We start from the raw sequence: 19,469 nt of genomic DNA, 5'->3' as shown, positions 1-19,469 counted from the left end.
GCTTGTGGGGTGTTCAGGCTCCTCAGCCTTTCCACGCTCACAGTAAGTGCCTGTATCCCAACGTGTGGCAAATTAACCTTTCATGCCTAAAGGAATCACACCTTTGGACTGTAAAGCTGCAATACTTTGGGGTCCCTTTCTCAGTGCTGGAGCTGTCCATTTCCTTTGGGCTCTACAATGACTCTCACCAGATGTTCTGGTTTTTCTGCCCCAGTTGCTTTTGGACACCCCTACATTTGCCTTTAACTCAACATTTTGGCCAAATAGAACCAATCTCTGATTTTTTTGTCTCCTTTCAGGGGATGCTACTGGCAATGAAAAGTAGAACTCTATTTTGAGATGGCAAATCATGGGTGGTAATATTGGTGCCTAGTGAAAAGCTCCAGAGCCCAGAGCAGCACCTGAAATGCCCCAGCCTGGACTGGGGATGGGCTTCCAACACGTGGGTGTTGGAGCAGAACATCCCTGCAGAGCAGGGGCTGGGGCTGGACCCAGAGCAGAGGGGCTCCTGGGCTGAGCTGCAGGCACTCGGTGCAGCAGCACAGACAGGACATCACCCCCTGTACAAAATACGGGAGCTCCTCTCCTGGCTGTCCCCCATCTCCCCTGGCTGTTCCACAGCCCCCCTGGTTGTCCCCCAGATCTCCTGATTGTTCCCCAGCTCTCCTGACTGTCCCATAGCCCCCCTGAGTGTTCTACAGCTCCCCTGACTGACCTCCTGCTCCCCTGAGTGTCCCACAGCCCCCCTGGCTGTCCCCCAGCCCCCCTGAGTGCCCTTCATTTCCCCTGAGTGCCCTTCATCTTTCCCGGAGCTGTGCCATATTTCCAGCTACTTGATCCTTTCCACAGAAATTACAGAGGCCCGTACTGACCCTTCTGTCTCAGCAACGTTCATGAATCAGAGAAGTTTTGGGAACAGATTGTTTTTGTTTGGAGCTCATGTTGCAGGGAAGCTGTTGGATTTATCCTGTGGTCTCTGAGAAGCCCAGAAAGCCCAGAAAGCACAGTGGTACTTGAGGGCACAACTGCACAGGCTGCCCGGGCAACAGGAGAATGAGTCACACAAGGTCTTTGAATTATATTTAAAATGCTTCCAGTTGTATTTGAAAAACATCATTAGGCTGCTCAGGCTGAACAAACAGCCTTTTCTATGTACTGAGAGAGAGTGAAAAAACTCTCTTTTCCTTCACATCTGTGCCCATGGTTATTAAACCCCACTTCACACATGCTCTTATGTGATCCTTGCTGCCTGAAGCCTCTGCTTCTGGAGAGATAAATGTGAGCAAGCGTGGAGTGCTGAGAGCAGTGGGAACACGGGACCAAGGGGCACCTCCTGCACCCCGGGGCACTGGTGGGCAGGGTGCCCAGCACGGCACGCCACGGGGGGTCCCTGGATGTCACCAACCTGCCTGTGCAGAGCAGTCCTGCTCATCCCTGCAGGACAACCCTCCGCCTTTCTCCTCTCTTGCCTCAGAGAGGTCAGATCTGCCGGACACACAGAGCTGCTCTGGGCAGTGTCACAGACACCACTGCCTTCCCCAGCACAGCCTCTGCAGAGGGGCCTGGGGGCATGTGCATGCTCACAGGGTCCTTTCCACTCCGTGCCCTGGAATGAGGCACTTGGCAAGACATGGGATACCAGCACCTGGCAGAGGCTGCAGCTGGTCAGACCAACCCAGCACAGGGTTACCACAGCGTTTGTACAGCGGCTGCAGGGATGCAAACCTGCCATTCAGAACGCCCTGCCCAGGCTCTCCCTGCCACACGCTCCAGGCTCCGTCCTCTTCCCAATGGGACTCTGCAACTGGCTTCAGTAGAAGCACTCATTTTATTAAAGACCTTTGGAAGACACTGACTCCGGTAACAGGAAATAAATAGCTATCAATTTCTCATTCAATTAAAAACTGTTATTAACAGTAAAGTTCGCTGAGGAAGTTCTGCAAAGGTTCTTCACATTTTGGAGTCACTCATTTTTCACATTAATGAAGAGGTCCGCAGCGTGCTCTGATTAAAAATGAAAATAATTAAAAGCCCAGAGCCGTGTGACTCTCATCAGGGCTGTTGTCCGGGGAAGTGCCCTGCGGTGCCACCGCGGTGTGCCCCAGTGGGCACAGCCTCAGGCCACAGCCCAGACATCGAGGGTGACACGCGTGACATCAGACCCGGCTTTCTTCCTCTTCCACTGCCCGGTGAAAGCCCGGAATGAATTTCAAAAGATGCTTCCGAACGCTGGCTCTGCGGCTCTTCCGCGGGAGGGTCCCAAAACTGCTGGAGCAGCTGCTGCTGTCCCAGAGCGGGGACGCGGAGCCGCTGCTGGCCAGGCTGATGCTGCGGTTCCTGCGCAGGGAGCTCCTGGCGGCAGCCCCGGGCCCGTCCCTGGGGAACACGCAGTCATCGTCCACGCTGGACTGGCGGCTCAGGCTCTCTGCAGCCGAGTCCTCGAAGGCGCTGCCCTGGTAGAAGCTGTCCTCGCTGCCCACCGTCATGGAGCTCAGGCGGCTGCGGGAGCTGCTCTCGCTGGAGAAGCGGGGCTTGCCTGGGAAGAAGTGTCCCGGGGAGCTGCAGCCACCGCACGAGCTGGGCTCTCCCAGCTCCAGCGCGCCCAGCAGAGCGTTGTCGTTCACCTCCCCTGGAAACGGGAGCCAGAGAGCAGCGTTAGCCAGCCCTGCTCCTCCGGGAGCAGCCCGGCCGTGCCGCGGCAGCCCCGGGAGCGTCGTGCCCAGCCCCTTGGCACAGGGAGTGGCCCCTGCCCACGTGGACAGCTGCTCCTGCTTGCGAGGTGCTCCCTGCACCCTGGGCGGTCCATAAAAAACCCAACCCAGCCCCTTCCCCTGTAAAGCCGAAATAAGAATGGAAGAAATTTTACCACCCACATAAACTCCTACCCCAGGACTGATGCAAAGAGCCCTTGGTGTGCATCGGTCAAGCAGCAGCCAAGTTCATTCCCCTCCGGACAAAAGCGCTCCCAGGCCAGCCCCTTGCCCTCCTTAGGAGGGGAAGGAAGCAGATGCCAGTGGGCTGCAGAAGTGCCGCGGGCCCCTCACGTACCGTGCAGCAGGAGCCGCTCCCGGGCCAGCAGCGCCCGCAGCTCCCCCCACCGCTGGTGCAGCGCCTGCTGTGGGGACAAGGAACAGCTCTGTCACTCCAGGGAGAGGAAACAGCCTGTAAAAGTGCAGCTCACCCACAGGAAACACTCGGGTGTCCCACTTTTACCCAGACAATTTTCCCAGAGTTTAGCAAATTTCTTCCAGAAAACACCCTCGGCTCATGGCTGAGGGGGCTCTGGCCAAGGCACCGGCCACGTCCGATGTGGGAAAGGAGCAGCCTGGAACCTGGAGAGCATGGAGCCCACCTTCACCCGGCTGGGGGAGTGCCAGCACTCTTCTTCAGCCCTGCCCAGCTCTGGAGCACCCAGCAGGACCAGACACCCCACTCCTGCTCCCCGGGCCTCACAGCGTGGGAATGGCACAGCCAACCACCCCTGCCTGCCCTGGGAGCACACCTGGGAATCCTGACAGCCCCCCAGTGCCACCTGCCATCCAACACCCAGCAACCTTTCTTTCCCTCTGCTGCAGGTCAGCTCTGGGGGTGAAATCAACCACTGCAGAGCTGATTAAAAGTGCCAAACAGGTGAGGCTGTGCCTGGGGATAGCCACAGGAGGCACCTCCCCACCAGTCCAATGAACTCTGTGCAGATGGACATTCCTACACCCAAAGTGACCAGCCTGAGCTTCACCTGGGCAGTCCTGGGATTGTGACCACATTTCTTCTCTATTCCTGGTTTCCGTAAAATAATATCAGGGGCACCAGGGCTGGGGTGGCTGGGGGTGCTGGCAGCAGGGAACCACGGGTGTCAGCTCTTGCTAGGACGCCCTGTCCCATGGACACCCACCTGCCCCCATCAGCAGTGAACCCACTGCAGCCATCTCCATTTGACAGTGGAACAACCAATTAATCATATTACCTTGAGAGCCTGCAGTTTGGTCTCCAGCTCCATTTTCCTCAGGAGCAAGGCCCCGTTGATGGTCTCCAACCTGTGGCAACAGGTGATGCTGGCCCTGAGGCACAGAGGCTCTGCCCAGCCCAGCCCTTGGGGTTTCTGCCCCTCAGGCAGTGCGGGGCCGTGGGGCAGCATGGCCCTGCCTTCAGTGGGAGAGGAAATTAGGCCAAACCCCATCCAGAGGAGAGACACCCACCTCAGATAGTTCCCTGAAGACTTTATCAAGTCCACTATTTGCTTGTGACCAAAGCCCTCGGTGTTCACGCCGTTGATGCTGGTGAGGATGTCACCTGCCAGAGACACACAGAGGCCAGAGTGGGCACCTGTGCACACCCTGACCTGCTCCACGGACACACAGCAGCAGGCAGAAAGGAGGATCGGGCCTCCCACGTCAGGAAAACCCACGGACACTTACCAGTCTGAAGGCCGGAGAGGTGGGCAGGGCTTTCCTCTTGGATTCTGCAGACACAAGTGCACACCTCCAGGGAGAAATCATTTTGGTGTGGAAACCTAATAGTCTGTTAATACCAAAGGGACAGTTACCAGTCCTGGAGCCATGAAAGCCTTTAAAATTCAGTACTTTTTCAATGAGAAGGCTGTGACGAGCAGAGTACATTACACGCGAGTGAGATCAAAATGCTACAACCCAACAATTAAAAATGCATTTGTACAGCAGAAAACAGTAGACACCTGACAGGTGCCTCTACACTGGGTCTGAGGAAAAAAAAAACCATCCTAGTTTTAAACCAAGCTGGTTATTCAGCATTAAAAACTCTGTAACTTCAACCAAGAATATGTCAGCATGGTTGGGAATGGCTTTCTGGAAAGATGTCTCATGTCCCCAGGGGAACATGGCAGGATGGGACTGGGGCTTTTCAGGGGATTGACTCCTATTCATTGGGAATGCTGTGTGGAGTCAGCTGCTGCTACCAGACAGCTCAGTTTGCACGGGAACTGAAAAGACAGAAGATTTAAACTTACTTTTGCTCTTTTGAACTCTGGAACTTGTCATCCACACATATCCCTACACTCCTCAAAGTGCTTTTTATTCTTGACTTACACATTTAACTAAACATTTAGTAACTCTAGTTACTCTAAATCCCTTGTGTGTTTGCGGGTGCTGACGTGAATTTAGAAAAATGCAAAATCTGGTGCCCCAGCCTGCCCGGATCCCGCGGCAGCAGGAAACCTTTTCTGGTGACATGCAAATACCACATCTGTTTCCTGGAAACCTGCGACTGCCACTTCTAACCCAGAGAGAGCTCACGTTGGAGTCCCTGATTTCTCAGCCAGCGTGGAACAAAGGGATGGAGGCCGGGGAAGTTCAGAGCTCATCTGGCCAAATCTCCCCGTGCGGTGATTCCAGCCTTTGGACTAGCAGTAAAATTCCTGCCTAAGCTGAGAGTGACGAGTGAAGCATGTGCTCTCTGCAGATCTAGACCTGAAGTTTCACATCATCTAATTCTGCTTTGCCTGCATTTATCTCATAGTGAGGGAACTACAGCTTCTAAACATCCCCAGTAGCTGACAGATGCTGCCTTTCTGCAGCCCCGGCTTTCTATGAAGTGCTCATGCTGAATGTATGTTCAGGAAGAAAACGTGCCAAGAACAATTATTTTTAATCAGAATGCCACATTTCATGAAAATCTGCCCTGACAATTTACACAAAAGCTCAATAATTGACTCAATTATCCTCCCTTCTGAAAGCTCTCCTCTGTTCACAAGCTGAGTGCTGACCCGCTCATTAGTCACAGACCCAAATTGGGCAAAGTTAAGCTTTTCCTAATACACTAATTTCACAGAAAACACTTTTTCCCTTTGTGTGCAGACAGAGGAAAGCACTTTGAAAGTGCCCTGCTGCTGGCAGGGAGATCCCTCTGCTCCCAAACTCCATCCCTTTATTCCTGGGATCATTTTTTAACTGCAGCCAGGATTTTAGCAGACCTGCGGATTAGGAGTTACCTTTCCCACAAAAATCCACAAACACAGAATGTCCCACTAGCAGTATTCCTGGTAACATTCTGGTTCTCCTATTTGATGACTTACTGACCTCTACACCAAACAGAATCTCTTCCTATATGATTTAGCTCCTGCCCCAAAAGTCATGCTTAGCAGGTATTTATGGAAAAATATTGTACATCTTCTTCAAAAGTACACATTTCTCTGTGCATATTAAAGGAGGAAGCAAAAAGCCCGTATAAGGTAATTTTTAAGAGAGTTTTTTGATCTCACTCGTTTGAAAATATTCTCATATACAGTTCTCCCAAAAATATTTACTTATGGAGGTAAGAAGGCTCTGTCATTGCCTCTTATTTGGATTTGGATGGGACTTCTCCTACGTTCAACACTCTGACTTGTGAGAAGGCCAGAAATTCTCATCTGTGACCTTCACTACAAAAAAATCCTCGGATAAACATCCCTGTCTTGTATGAGTGCTGTCAGCTCCTCAGATTTCACAGGCTCTGACAGACACCTTCCTCTGCTCTGGCCTGCCTTAACTGCTTTTGGGGATATGACACTTCAGGCTCTGCACCACATTTTGTTGTTAATGGATCCACTTGCCATTTAGGCCTTACCTGGATTTCAAACCCAAACGTCTCCTTATCTTCTTTCAGTATAGCAACGAGGTGCCTGCAGGAGGAGCACACAGAATTCCACGAGAACGTGAGGTGCTGCTCTTTGTGGGCCTGCATTTCCACCCAAAACGGTGGTGTCCCCCCAGCGCCCCTCCCTGTGCCATGGGGTGTCACCACACTGTGGGGTGTCACCACACCACCCCTCCCTGTGTCACGGGGTGTCACCACACTGTCCCTCCCTGTGCCATGGGGTGTCACCACACCATGGGGTGTCACCACACTGTCCCTCCCTGTGCCACGGGGTGTCACCACACTGTCCCCCCCTGTGCCATGGGGTGTCACCACACCATGGGGTGTCACCACACTGTCCCTCCCTGTGCCATGGGGTGTCACCACACTGTCCCTCCCTGTGCCTGTGGGGTGTCACCACACCATGGGGTGTCACCACACTGTCCCTCCCTGTGCCACGGGGTGTCACCACACTGTCCCCCCCTGTGCCATGGGGTGTCACCACACCATGGGGTGTCACCACACTGTCCCCCCCTGTGCCATGGGGTGTCACCACACCATGGGGTGTCACCACACTGTCCCCCCCTGTGCCATGGGGTGTCACCACACCATGGGGTGTCACCACACTGTCCCTCCCTGTGCCATGGGGTGTCACCACACCATGGGGTGTCACCACACTGTCCCCCCCTGTGCCATGGGGTGTCACCACACCATGGGGTGTCACCACACTGTCCTTCCCTGTGCCTGCAGAGTGTCACCAGCTGTCCCTCCCTCTGGCTGCAGGATGTCACCACGCCATGAGGTGTCCCCACGCCGTCCCTACCGCGGTGGTGCTGCCTGTTCCCTTGCTCAAGCCAAAGGTCACAGCTGCACCTGCACGTCCCAGGTGCTGGGTACCACTCTCTGCTCGCACCCCGATCGCACTCGGGCTGCCACGATTCCCGGGACACACCTTTCATGCAGAACAAGACAGGAAGAGTGACTCTAGAATCACAGAATAACAGAATCATACCTCTGTGGCTTGGAGGAGTCATCCAAGGAGCTGGATCTGGCCAAGGCGAGCTGTGACCAAGAACAGGTGAGGAAAGGCATCAGTAGGTCTGTGGTTCTTTGAGGCACACAGATAAAACCAGCAGTTTAGAGAACTAAAAACAGCTGCTGGCACTCCACCAACACCTCTGCCTTGGTCAAAAGAGAGCTTGAACTTTCTGACCAGGAGGAAAAGCATCTAGAGGTCAAATCCTCCTGTCAGATGCTGGTGGCAAGCTCAGAGCACAAATGACATCTCTGTTGTGCCAAGAGCTCATCTCACTTTTGTCCCTTTCCTCTAAAAATCTGTGGGTGTTTATAAACTGAACACCTGCCAGGAGAGGCACAAAGCTCCCCCAAGGCAGGGGAGTGCAGACACTGAGCCCTTCAGGGTCTGCACAGCATCTCCCAGCCAGGACCCCTGCTTCAGGCCAGGGACACTTGGCTCTGGGAACAGCCAGGTCAGCGTTAAACATGGACTCTTGCCATAAAAGTGAGCCATGAATAAGGAGTTCCATTATCAGCGAGATAATAGGCAGGATAATAGATCAGTGAGTTTATAGTCAATCGAGCCGATGTCTCTTCAGCAGGATAAAGTGGTGTCACGGTGTGACCTCCTACAGAAACAGCCACTTCATGGACGTGCCTTTCCTTGCCGAGGGACAAGGGGAGGAGAGAGAGGCCGTGTATAACCCTTCTGGGAGGAGATGAGAGGCCTGGGAGCAGGGTCACACCGGGCCGAGGGACCCCTGCTCTGGGGACGGTCCCTGCAGTGCGACCTTGGCCCTGATGTAACTCAGCTTTACCAGTCACAGCCACGCCACAGCCGTCACCGACAGCCTCCCCACCGCGGGGGCGGCTCCGCCACCGAGGGCTCCGGCGGGGCCGCAGGAGCTGGTGCCACCCGGCAGCGCCGCTCCCACCACCGGCTCCGGCTTTCCCTTGTCCCCTCACACATGCACCGAGGAAAGGTTCACTGCCCTTCTGCAGCCGAACAAAGCAAAGCCTGGAGTGCACAGATACCGCAGCGAAATTCTGGTTATTCTTTCAGATCACCACGTCTCGCAGACACTTTCTGTCCGGGCTTCTTCGTGTCCGACAAATAGTCCAGAGCTGAGCTGCTCAGCCGACGGTTTACGGCCACAGCAGCGCCGCTCTGAGCGAAGCCGGGGGAATTGTGCTGCCCTGTGCTGCTCCGGGGGAACAGCCCAGCGGCAGAGAGCCCCAGCAGCCCCAGCTGTGCAGAAACCAGAAACGCTCCCAAATCCACACGGAAATGGCGCGTGGTGTCACTGCTGGCAGCCTTGCAGGCCGAGGGCAGCCAGGCCACCTGACCGAGGCCAATGCACATTTTGAAGGAGCACCCACACATCACAAACCCTCCCTGGCTCCCAGCACGGCTGGAAATGGAGAGTTCGGCCGGGGCCGCCCTTCACAGCCCGAGCATCCCTCGCTCCTCGCAGAGCGCTTCCCACGCTGCCAGCGCTGCCAGAGTGCCGCTGCCACCCCGACACCGGCCCGGCGCTCACCCTGCCAGCACCCCAGCCCAGGAGCACGGGCAGCCCGAGGCTCCGTCCTGGGCTGGGGCGCAGCGGGCCGTGGCTGCCCCTGCCCAGCCCGTACCTGCCTGCGCCCGCGGGGCAGCGTGCCCACCGTGCTGGCCAGGTGCTGCATCCTCCTGCCGTCCGTGGGCAGCGCCTGCTCCCCGCCCGCGGGGCTGGAGCCGGGGCCGGGCTGCAGGAGCCGCCGCAGGGCCATGGCCAGGGCCAGGGGCGAGGGCCGCGGGGCTCAGGGCGAGCGCTGTGCTGTGGCCGGGGCTGCCACGCTCCGAGGAGTGCGGGAGCGGAAGGGCCGCCACGTGATCTGTGGTTTAGGTGCGAGTTACACAAATCCCTCCCAGCAGAGCCCCAGGCTCTCGGTGTGCCTTGTGCTCACACGGGAGTTAAGAATCAGGCTTGGCAGTTACAGAAATCTGCTTAATTTTTCCATTCCTGCACACAATTCTCACCAGCAGCTGCTGCTCTGCCAGGATTTGTCCTTACAGCCCGGCCTGCCTCGGGCACCCGCCTGACCTCAACCTGTTCCCACTCTGACTTGCTCGGCATCCCTGGCATCCCTCAACTCACCTTCGGGCAAAGATGGGAAATAACACCGCCCTTGGCTAATGGTGTCGGTGCAGGAGCTCCAGCTGCAGACAGGGGAACGGGAGCTGAAGGCCAAGAGCAGAGGCTGAAGCGTGGCAGAGCGAGGGCAGGACAATGCCCTCAGCCAGCACTCGGGTCCTGGTGGGGACCAAGGACTTCCCTGGCACGGCAGCTCTGGGGACACACAGCAAAGTCCATGCAGAGTCTCCAGGACAGGGCACAGGGGGCTGCTGTGGCAGAGCTGGGACAGGCATGGTGCCAGGGAGAGCCCTGACCAGATGTCATCCCTGCACCTTTCCTGGATGGCCAGAGCTCAGGGAAGATTTATGACTTCTGGCTGGGTTGGCTTTTCTCTCCAGTTATTACCTGACCTGTTGTTACCTCAGCGTGGCTTTGAATAGCCTTCAGATTTCCTGCTCTGGGATGTGATGGAGGAGCACAGGAAGCAGCCCTGGGCCTGGGGGGTCACTGGAGTGGGTGCCTGTCCCTGCGGCCCCTCAGTCACAGGCCAGCAGTGCAGGAGGATGGGCGAGCAGCAGGCGAGCCCTGGGCAGAGCAGTTTGCCAGCCCTGGCAGCCACTAGCCCAACCCTAAACACCCACAGAGCCCCGGCACCAGCCCTGCAGCCGCGGCTGGAGCCCTGGGTCCCAGCTGCTGGCACTGCTGGCTGTCAGTGACCTGCAGCAGCAGCTGCCACAGGCTAGCCATCCCAACAGACCCTGCTGAAACACACCAGGACAGGTCTTGTTGAGAGCTCTGAACAAACACCAGGGACAGTAACTGCACAGAGCAGCCAGGCTTGGACACAATTAACCCTGGCTGGGATGTCAGCCTGCAAGGGGAAAAGCAGGGCCCCTGCTACCAAAACAGACAAGTAATAAAAACATACAGATTACTGTCATTTTTCTGAGTAGAGACCTTTTATGTACCTTTATGAATTATTGCACACACACCTGGGACTGCCAGCTCTGGGAGGAACAGCTGGCAGGGCACAGGCAGGAGAGGGGGCATCCAGGATTGTGGGGGGAGGGTGCTGGGCTCTGTCTGCCAGCTGTGTGGAAGTTCAGTGCAGGCTGGCACGTGCTGCCACGGCAGATCAAGGCAGAGCTGCTCTGCACGCCTTCTGTAAGGGCCCTGCCTCAGCTGCAGGGATGGGTGTCCATGGAGCAGGCGCAGGGATGGGTGTCCGTGGAGCAGACACAGGGATGGGTGTCCATGGAGGAGGGACAGGGATGGGTGTCCATGGAGCAGACACAGGGATGGGTGTCCATGGAGCAGGCGCAGGGATGGGTGTCCGTGGAGCAGGCACAGGGATGGGTGTCCATGGAAGTGCCGGACGTTTGCTGGTGCAGATGAGCTCTTAGTGCCAGGGAAGCGTTGGCGTGGAGCTTCCCCCACTCCAGGGGATGCCCTCATTGCCCTGAATGGCTGAAGTGTCTGTACAAACCCCTCCTAAAGGTTCATCCCTCAAAAACCCGGCATGTCACGGCAGAGAAACAGCCTGTCAGGAAACATCTGGTCCTCCCAGCCGGAGGAGGGCCGGTGGCTGGGCTGTGGTGGGTGCCTGCGGTCCCCGTGCCGCTCCTGGCGGACGGACAGCGACAGGGAAGCGCTGCACACAGCAGCACCACAACAACCGATTCCGATGTCTGTCCTTCACCTCCGAGCTCCTTGGGAGAGCCCCTCCGGGTTACGGGGAAGAAAAAAGATGATCAAAAAGCACAGCAGGCTAGGGGGAAAGTTCTCTCCCTTTTCCTGAAAAAACTATCTGCGCCCCCGTGTGTCATCTGCTCCCTTGCCGAGGCACAGCGACCAGCGCGGGAGCGGCTGACTCAAAGCCGCTTCCCCTTTTCCTGCTCACGGTCACCCCGCCGAGTGCTTGAAAACAAAGCACGTTTCGCTTCCTCCGGCAGCCCTTCTGACGTTCCTGAAACCCAGTGACTCATCTGCAAACAAGCTGAGGGCAGAAATAAACGACGCCTCTCCTGAGAGCGCAAAGCAGGACCTTGGTGCGAGCTGCCCCAGCAGCCCCGTTACCCTGCGCTGCCCTGCGCCCGCACAGCCCCGCAGGCACCCCTCAGTCCTGGCAGGCACCCCTCAGCCCGGCAGGCACCCCTCAGTCCCGGCAGGCACCCCTCAGCCCGGCAGGCACCCCTCAGTCCCGGCTGGCACCCCTCAGCCCGGCAGGCACCCTCAGCCCGGCAGGCACCCTCAGCCCGGCAGGCACCCCTCAGTCCTGGCAGGCACCCCTCACACCCAGCAGGCACCCCTCAGGCCCGACAAGCACCCCACACCCCGGACACGCACCCCACACTTCGGACACGCACCCCACACCCCGGACACGCACCCCACACCCCCGACACGCACCCCACACCCCGGACACGCACCCCACACCCCCGACACGCACCCCACACCCCGGACACGCGCCCCACACCCCCGACACGCACCTCACACCCCGGACACGCACCCCGCACCTCGGACACGCACCCCGCACCTCGGACACGCACCCCACACCCCCGACACGCACCCCGCACCCCAGACACGCACCCCACACCCCGGACACACGCCCCACACCCCCGACACACACCCCACACCTCGGACACGCATCCCACACCTCGGACACACGCCCCACACCCCGGACACGCACCCCACACCCCGGACACACGCCCCACACCCCCGACACGCACCCCGCACCACAGCAGACACCCCCACGCCCCGGCACCCATCCCTCCCGGCCCGCCTGCTCCTCCCGGCAGGGCTCAGAGCTGCTCGGGGCCGGGCCAGGGGCAGAGCGGGGCCCGCAGGGCTCACGCGTGTCCGGGGAGGTCGCACGGATGCCCTGTCCCGGCCCCTCCCTGGCTCGGCGCTGGTTCTGTGTCAGGGCTGGAGCCACGGGCGCCTTCCTCCAGACCTGGCTGCTCCGCGCCCTGTCCAGCCTGGCCGTGCACGCTTGCAGGGCTGGAACACATCCCTCCGAGGCTGCAGCGCCCGCAGGCGTCTGCCCACAGCGCCTTGCCCGGGCAGAGGGAAGGAGCCATCCTCTGTGGGACACAAGCCCTCGGGGCCTCAGGAGCTGGCTCCGCTCCTCAGCTGCCAAGCGCACACCAGGGGCTTCCGGGGGGTGATTTACTAAATAACAAGAACCTGGGCAATTAGCCCCTTCTCCTCCGCAGCCAACCCCTCCACCGAGCGCTGTGTCCCCGCGTGGCAGCCTCGCGTTCTGCTGCCGCAGGGCCGGGATGCTCAGCCGGGGCACAGCAGCCAGGGGCAGAAGCACCCACCCTCCTCCACCCAGGTGTGCCGGAAAAGAACGTCTCCCGGCAGGCAGAAATTCCTCCGGCCGCTGGAAGAGCAGCACGCAGCTCTGCTGTGCCGCGGACACGCACCCGGCGCGGCGGTGGCCGGGGATGGCAGCCGATGCTCACCATGAGCCCCTGGCTGCTGCTGGCCCCCGACTGCCTGGCCACAGCCAGCACGGTGGCAGTGACACCTTCCTGGAGATGTGCAGGGACCAGAAAATCCACAAGTAATTGCTATAATACAAAGGTCTTTTTAAGGGAAAAAAAAAAAAAAGCCCACAGTATCCTTCAAAAGCCACTGAAGTTTCTTGGGTCGCAGCATGGCAGATTTCATTTTGACATGCCTTAAGTTAAAATAAAGTCTGACTTAAGTTCCCGGATTATGGCTATGTCGGGAATTTTCAAGCATAGACACTCTAGAATTGAGTGCTCAGGGTGAGCTGGTCCCACTCAGACTGGCACCACTGAAAATCTCAGTATCTGGAAGAGCAGGATCAGGGAGTGCTCTATGAAAGGGAGCTCAGGGAGAGCTCACACTGCTGTGGGTGCAAGAGCCACGAGCAAAGGGTTCTCCAGGTTCACACAGGCTCAACACTCCTCCCCTCACGCGATGAACATAAGAACAGTTTCAGGCCACAGGAACACAAGGGCAGAGTGTGCTGAATTTATTAAAATCGCCATGTCTTCCCCAAATCTGCACACAAAATACAGCAGCTAAACTATTATTTACATCCAGGCAGCTGCAATATCAAGCAATAACTTTAGCAATAATTTTAAAAATAACTCTGCAGTGTACACAGATCAGATATTTCACAACATGGGGGTTGAAGTTAGCACTGCACTACTATACTTATTTCAGCAATATTACAGTGTTCCAGAAAAAATACTTACACTTCTTTTAAAAACAGTCAACTCAGGAAGTGGTTTGTAGATTGACAAAATATGACGTGTTTTTCTTGGGGACTGAGAATCACAGCAGGCTTAGACACAAAGTCATAGCTACATTCAAAATACATCTGGTCCATTTATGCCAAAAATACATTCAGTGTAAGTTACAACTTATTGCACATTTCTTATATTCTGTAGAAATATATTGTACCTCAATGCTTATTTTCCCTGTACATCCATAAATATTGCTCTGCCCGTTAGAGCAGAGCATGGACGTCTTTCCCTAAAAGCTCTGGGGGGCTGGGGTCCCACAGCCTGTGGGGATGATCCCTGGAATCACAGCACACGGCCACCTCAAGGACACCCCAAGGACATCCTCACAGACCCCACTGAGCCATAGCGGGGGGTTTGAGCTGTAACCATCACCAGCACACAAAGCCTTGTGCCCGCTCCCCGTGCACCCAGAGGAGGCGGCCAGCGCGTGCCCACCTGCGGCACCGCCCTGGCCAGAGCCCCCAGTGCCCCCCTGGCCCCCAGCGGCACCCCAGTGCCACCCCCGTCCCCGTGCTGTGACACTGCCCCCAGGCAAAACCCAAACTCCTCCTTCCCGTGAGCCAGGGGCAGCTGGGGACAGCCTCGAGCCCACCCCTGGCACAGGAGCTCCGGGCAGACGGCGGCTGAGAAGAACTTGCCCTGCTCAAAGTCCAGACCCATTGTAGGGACTGGGCATGTTTCTAAACTCATTTATTTATAATTCCTGAATCTCGTGCCAAGCAAAGAAGTGACACAGCAGTGACTAAAATTTAGGATAAAATAATAGGATTACAATTTAAAATAATAAAAAAATAAAAATAAAAAATAAAAAATAAAAATTAAAAAATTAAAATTAAAATTAAAATTAAAATTAAAATTAAAATATTCTTTGTAGTGTCACATGAGGGAATGAGCTTGACTAAGTGCAAATTATAAAAGTAGGGAAGCACAGAGGAGATTACAGCCTGAATTTCTAAAGGAGTGTTTGGGGGCAGCAGTTCAGGTAGCACAAAAGAAAATTAGGTATTACAGGAAATATTCATTAACTTTCCTTTCCAGTGCATAATCCCTATGTTAAACTTTAGATTGTTATTAGAAGCAAATTATAAAATATTGGTAACTCCCCCCAGTCAGAAGAATCAGTTAGGAGAAGCTGAATGTGGTGACAGGTTTTGAGCATCCTTGACCTAGAAAATTTTCATGAGCTTAAGAACTTTTGCTTTAAGTGAAGATTATTAGGAACATTTTGACCTCTGAGGAAACCTAAGCCTCCATAAACTGCACAGAAGTGTCTTGGCATAACCTCTGTGCTTAAATTAGAACAGGACAAACCCACACGAGGGGAAAGGCCATTAAAACAAAGGTTCTTTGGAGTATTTCTAAAGGAGTGTAGAGTTTACAAACATTTCAGAACTCAATACAACAACATCAGCCCCTTGGCTCAGTTAGGCCCAACTCTAATCCATCAAAATGTACATTCACCTCTCAATAACGAAAGAGAAAAGAAAACCAGAGCAAAATACGGAGCTGGGTGAAAAGCCAGGGCAAACAGACCATAATGTCTGATGCCAAGAGATATGTCCAGGGAAAAGGTTAAAGCACTTCTGGGGCTGGAGCTGTGACCTGTGTGAGGAGTAGCTGAGCCTGAGCATCCTCCACCCACACTTCCCAGCCAGGCACCAAAAGGGGCTTGTTCAAATTACCAGGCTGGTCAACAATTTTTGGAGACTCCAGGGGGGAAACTGAAAACTGAAACTCTTTCTCCAGTTAAAAAAATAAAGCTTTGATTCTTCCTTTTTAAGATAAGCATTTTTTTAAAGATAAGCATGTTCTTGTACATACTACAAGAACAGATGCTGGATCTTAGGTTAGCAAATTTTTTTGAGAGTCAAGTCAGCACCAGGCTTTGGATCATGCAGCTCCCAAGATTACCCTCAAGCAGCCTACAAAGTCAACCAGTGAGCTCCACGGGGAGTTCATGCAGCTGAAGCACATAAGAATCGAATCGTGGAACCCCAGAATGGTTTGGCTAAGCAGAGACCTTAAAGCTTCTCTCGTTTTACCTCCCTGCCTTGGCCCGGGACACTTTCCATTAGACCAGGCTGCTCCAAGCCCCGTGAGTCCCTAAGACAAGCTTGGTTACACGTGAGAAAGCACACTGCAGTAACCCTGCGAGCAGCTGAGGGAAGCACGCTGCAGCGCTGGGCTGCAGGGCTGGGCTGCAGCGCTGCAGGGCTGGGCTGCGCTGCACACCGAGCCCTGCCAGGCCGGCAGGAGCGGCTCAGCTCGGCAAACCGCACCGAAACCTGTTCACAGGCAATTAGCAGCCAGCAAGCACCCACAGGATCACAGAATCAAAGAATCACACAGATTCACCCCATCACACAATCACAGATTCACACAGGATCACAGGATCACAGATTCACACAGAATCACACAGATTCACACAATCACACAATCATACAGATTCACAGAATCACACAGAATCACACAGATTCACCCAATCACACAATCACAGATTCACACAGGATCACACAGGGTCACAGAATCACAGATTCACACAGGATCACACAGGGTCACAGAATCACAGATTCACACAGGATCACAGATTCACACAGAATCACACAATCACAGATTCACACAGGTTCACACAATCACACAGACTGACCCAATCACACAATCACAGATTCACACAGAATCACACAATCACACAGACTGACCCAATCACACAATCACAGATTCACACAGGATCACAGGATCACACAGATTCACCCCATCACACAATCACAGATTCACACAGAATCACACAGATTCACACAATCACAGAATCATACAGATTCACAGAATCACACAATCACAGATTCACACAGAATCACACAATCACAGATTCACACAAGATCACACAATCACACAGACTGACCCAATCACACAATCACAGATTCACACAGAATCACACAATCACAGATTCACACAAGATCACACAATCACACAGACTGACCCAATCACACAATCACAGATTCACACAGGATCACACAGATTCACACAATCACAGAATCATACAGATTCACAGAATCACACAATCACAGATTCACACAGAATCACACAATCACAGATTCACACAAGATCACACAATCACACAGACTGACCCAATCACACAATCACAGATTCACACAGGATCACACAGGATCACAGAATCACAGATTCACACAAGATCACACAATCACACAGACTGACCCAATCACACAATCACAGATTCACACAGGATCACACAGGGTCACAGAATCACATATTCACCCAATCACAGATTCACACAGGATCACAGAATCACAGATTCACACAAGATCACACAATCACACAGACTGACCCAATCACACAATCACAGATTCACACAAGATCACACAATCACACAGATTCACACAGAATCACACAATCACAGATTCACACAGGATCACACAGGGTCACAGAATCACATATTCACCCAATCACAGATTCACACAGGATCACAGAATCACAGATTCACACAAGATCACACAATCACACAGACTGACCCAATCACACAATCACAGATTCACACAAGATCACACAATCACACAGATTCACACAGAATCACACAATCACAGATTCACACAGGATCACACAGGGTCACAGAATCACATATTCACCCAATCACAGATTCACACAGGATCACACAATCACAGATTCACACAAGATCACACAATCACACAGACTGACCCAATCACACAATCACAGATTCACACAAGATCACACAATCACACAGACTGACCCAATCACACAATCACAGATTCACACAAGATCACACAATCACACAGATTCACACAGAATCACACAATCACAGATTCACACAGGATCACACAGGGTCACAGAATCACATATTCACCCAATCACAGATTCACACAGGATCACACAATCACAGATTCACACAAGATCACACAATCACACAGACTGACCCAATCACACAATCACAGATTCACACAAGATCACACAATCACACAGACTGACCCAATCACACAATCACAGATTCACACAAGATCACACAATCACACAGATTCACACAGAATCACACAATCACAGATTCACACAGGATCACACAGGGTCACAGAATCACATATTCACCCAATCACAGATTCACACAGGATCACACAATCACAGATTCACACAAGATCACACAATCACACAGACTGACCCAATCACACAATCACAGATTCACACAGAATCACACAATCACAGATTCACACAAGATCACACAATCACACAGACTGACCCAATCACACAATCACAGATTCACACAGGATCACACAGATTCACACAATCACAGAATCATACAGATTCACAGAATCACACAATCACAGATTCACACAGAATCACACAATCACAGATTCACACAAGATCACACAATCACACAGACTGACCCAATCATACAATCACAGATTCACACAGGATCACACAGATTCACACAATCACAGATTCACACAAGATCACACAATCACACAGACTGACCCAATCACACAATCACAGATTCACACAGGATCACACAGGGTCACAGAATCACAGATTCACCCAATCACAGATTCACACAGGATCACAGAATCACAGATTCACACAAGATCACACAATCACACAGACTGACCCAATCACACAATCACAGATTCACACAAGATCACACAATCACACAGACTGACCCAATCACACAATCACAGATTCACACAGGATCACACAGGGTCACAGAATCACATATTCACCCAATCACAGATTCACACAGGATCACAGAATCACAGATTCACACAAGATCACACAATCACACAGACTGACCCAATCACACAATCACAGATTCACACAGGATCACACAGGGTCACAGAACCACACAGATTCACAGAGGCTCACACAGCATCACGGGCTATTAACAGCCAGCAAGCACCCACAGCTCCTGCAGAGGAGGCCATCGGGATGAAACCCCGAGTAATGGCACCACTGACCACGGCACTCAGTAAAGGGTTAACACCTTCTTCTCTCCATTGAAGAGATTTTGCCCCAAACACTGATCGGCCAACAGCTCCTGCCACGGAGCTGCGGGGGCCACATCAGATTTCTGCAAAGCTTTGCTAGTCTGGAAACATCTTTGGAATTAACTTCCATGGGCCAGCTGGATTTAGAAACATCTAAAGAACCATAAGACTACAAAATGTATAATTTTGCCTATTAAAAATATTTCAACACTATATTCAAATATGCGGGCCATGGAGTGGGCTGAAATTCACAAAATGCCAGAACTTTGTTGAATTTTAACACAACAACTCAGGTTGCTGGCTTGTGATATTATGGAAACCTGGTCAGAAATGTTAATATTCATCACCAGCCTGTTACAGAATTCTGTAAGAAATCTCTGAACAGGCTGCATTGGCTTTTGTTAAATCTTCACCCTAATACATCATAAGGCACTAAAAAAATGTTGCCAGTGGTTGGAAAAACACTG

General features: G+C 53.6%; 1 protein-coding gene across 1 annotated transcript; it reads right to left on the bottom strand.

The window, feature by feature from the left end:
• Positions 1–1,809: 1,809 nt before the first annotated feature.
• On the bottom strand, positions 1,810–9,372 carry CYTIP (cytohesin 1 interacting protein). The gene is made up of 8 exons (XM_068195701.1): positions 9,238–9,372; positions 7,598–7,647; positions 6,577–6,631; positions 4,416–4,518; positions 4,197–4,290; positions 3,965–4,034; positions 3,049–3,115; positions 1,810–2,629 (listed from the first exon to the last, which is right to left on the bottom strand). Exons 1-8 carry the CDS (start codon positions 9,370–9,372, stop codon positions 2,157–2,159), a joined length of 1,047 nt encoding a protein of 348 aa, XP_068051802.1. The 3' UTR covers positions 1,810–2,156.
• Between the last annotated feature and the right edge of the window lie 10,097 nt (positions 9,373–19,469).

Source organism: Anomalospiza imberbis, chromosome 7 (assembly GCF_031753505.1).
Source record: "Anomalospiza imberbis isolate Cuckoo-Finch-1a 21T00152 chromosome 7, ASM3175350v1, whole genome shotgun sequence".
NCBI lineage: Eukaryota > Metazoa > Chordata > Aves > Passeriformes > Viduidae > Anomalospiza > Anomalospiza imberbis.
Note: the sequence above shows the minus strand (reverse complement) of the source record. Positions and strands in the feature narration are given on the sequence as shown.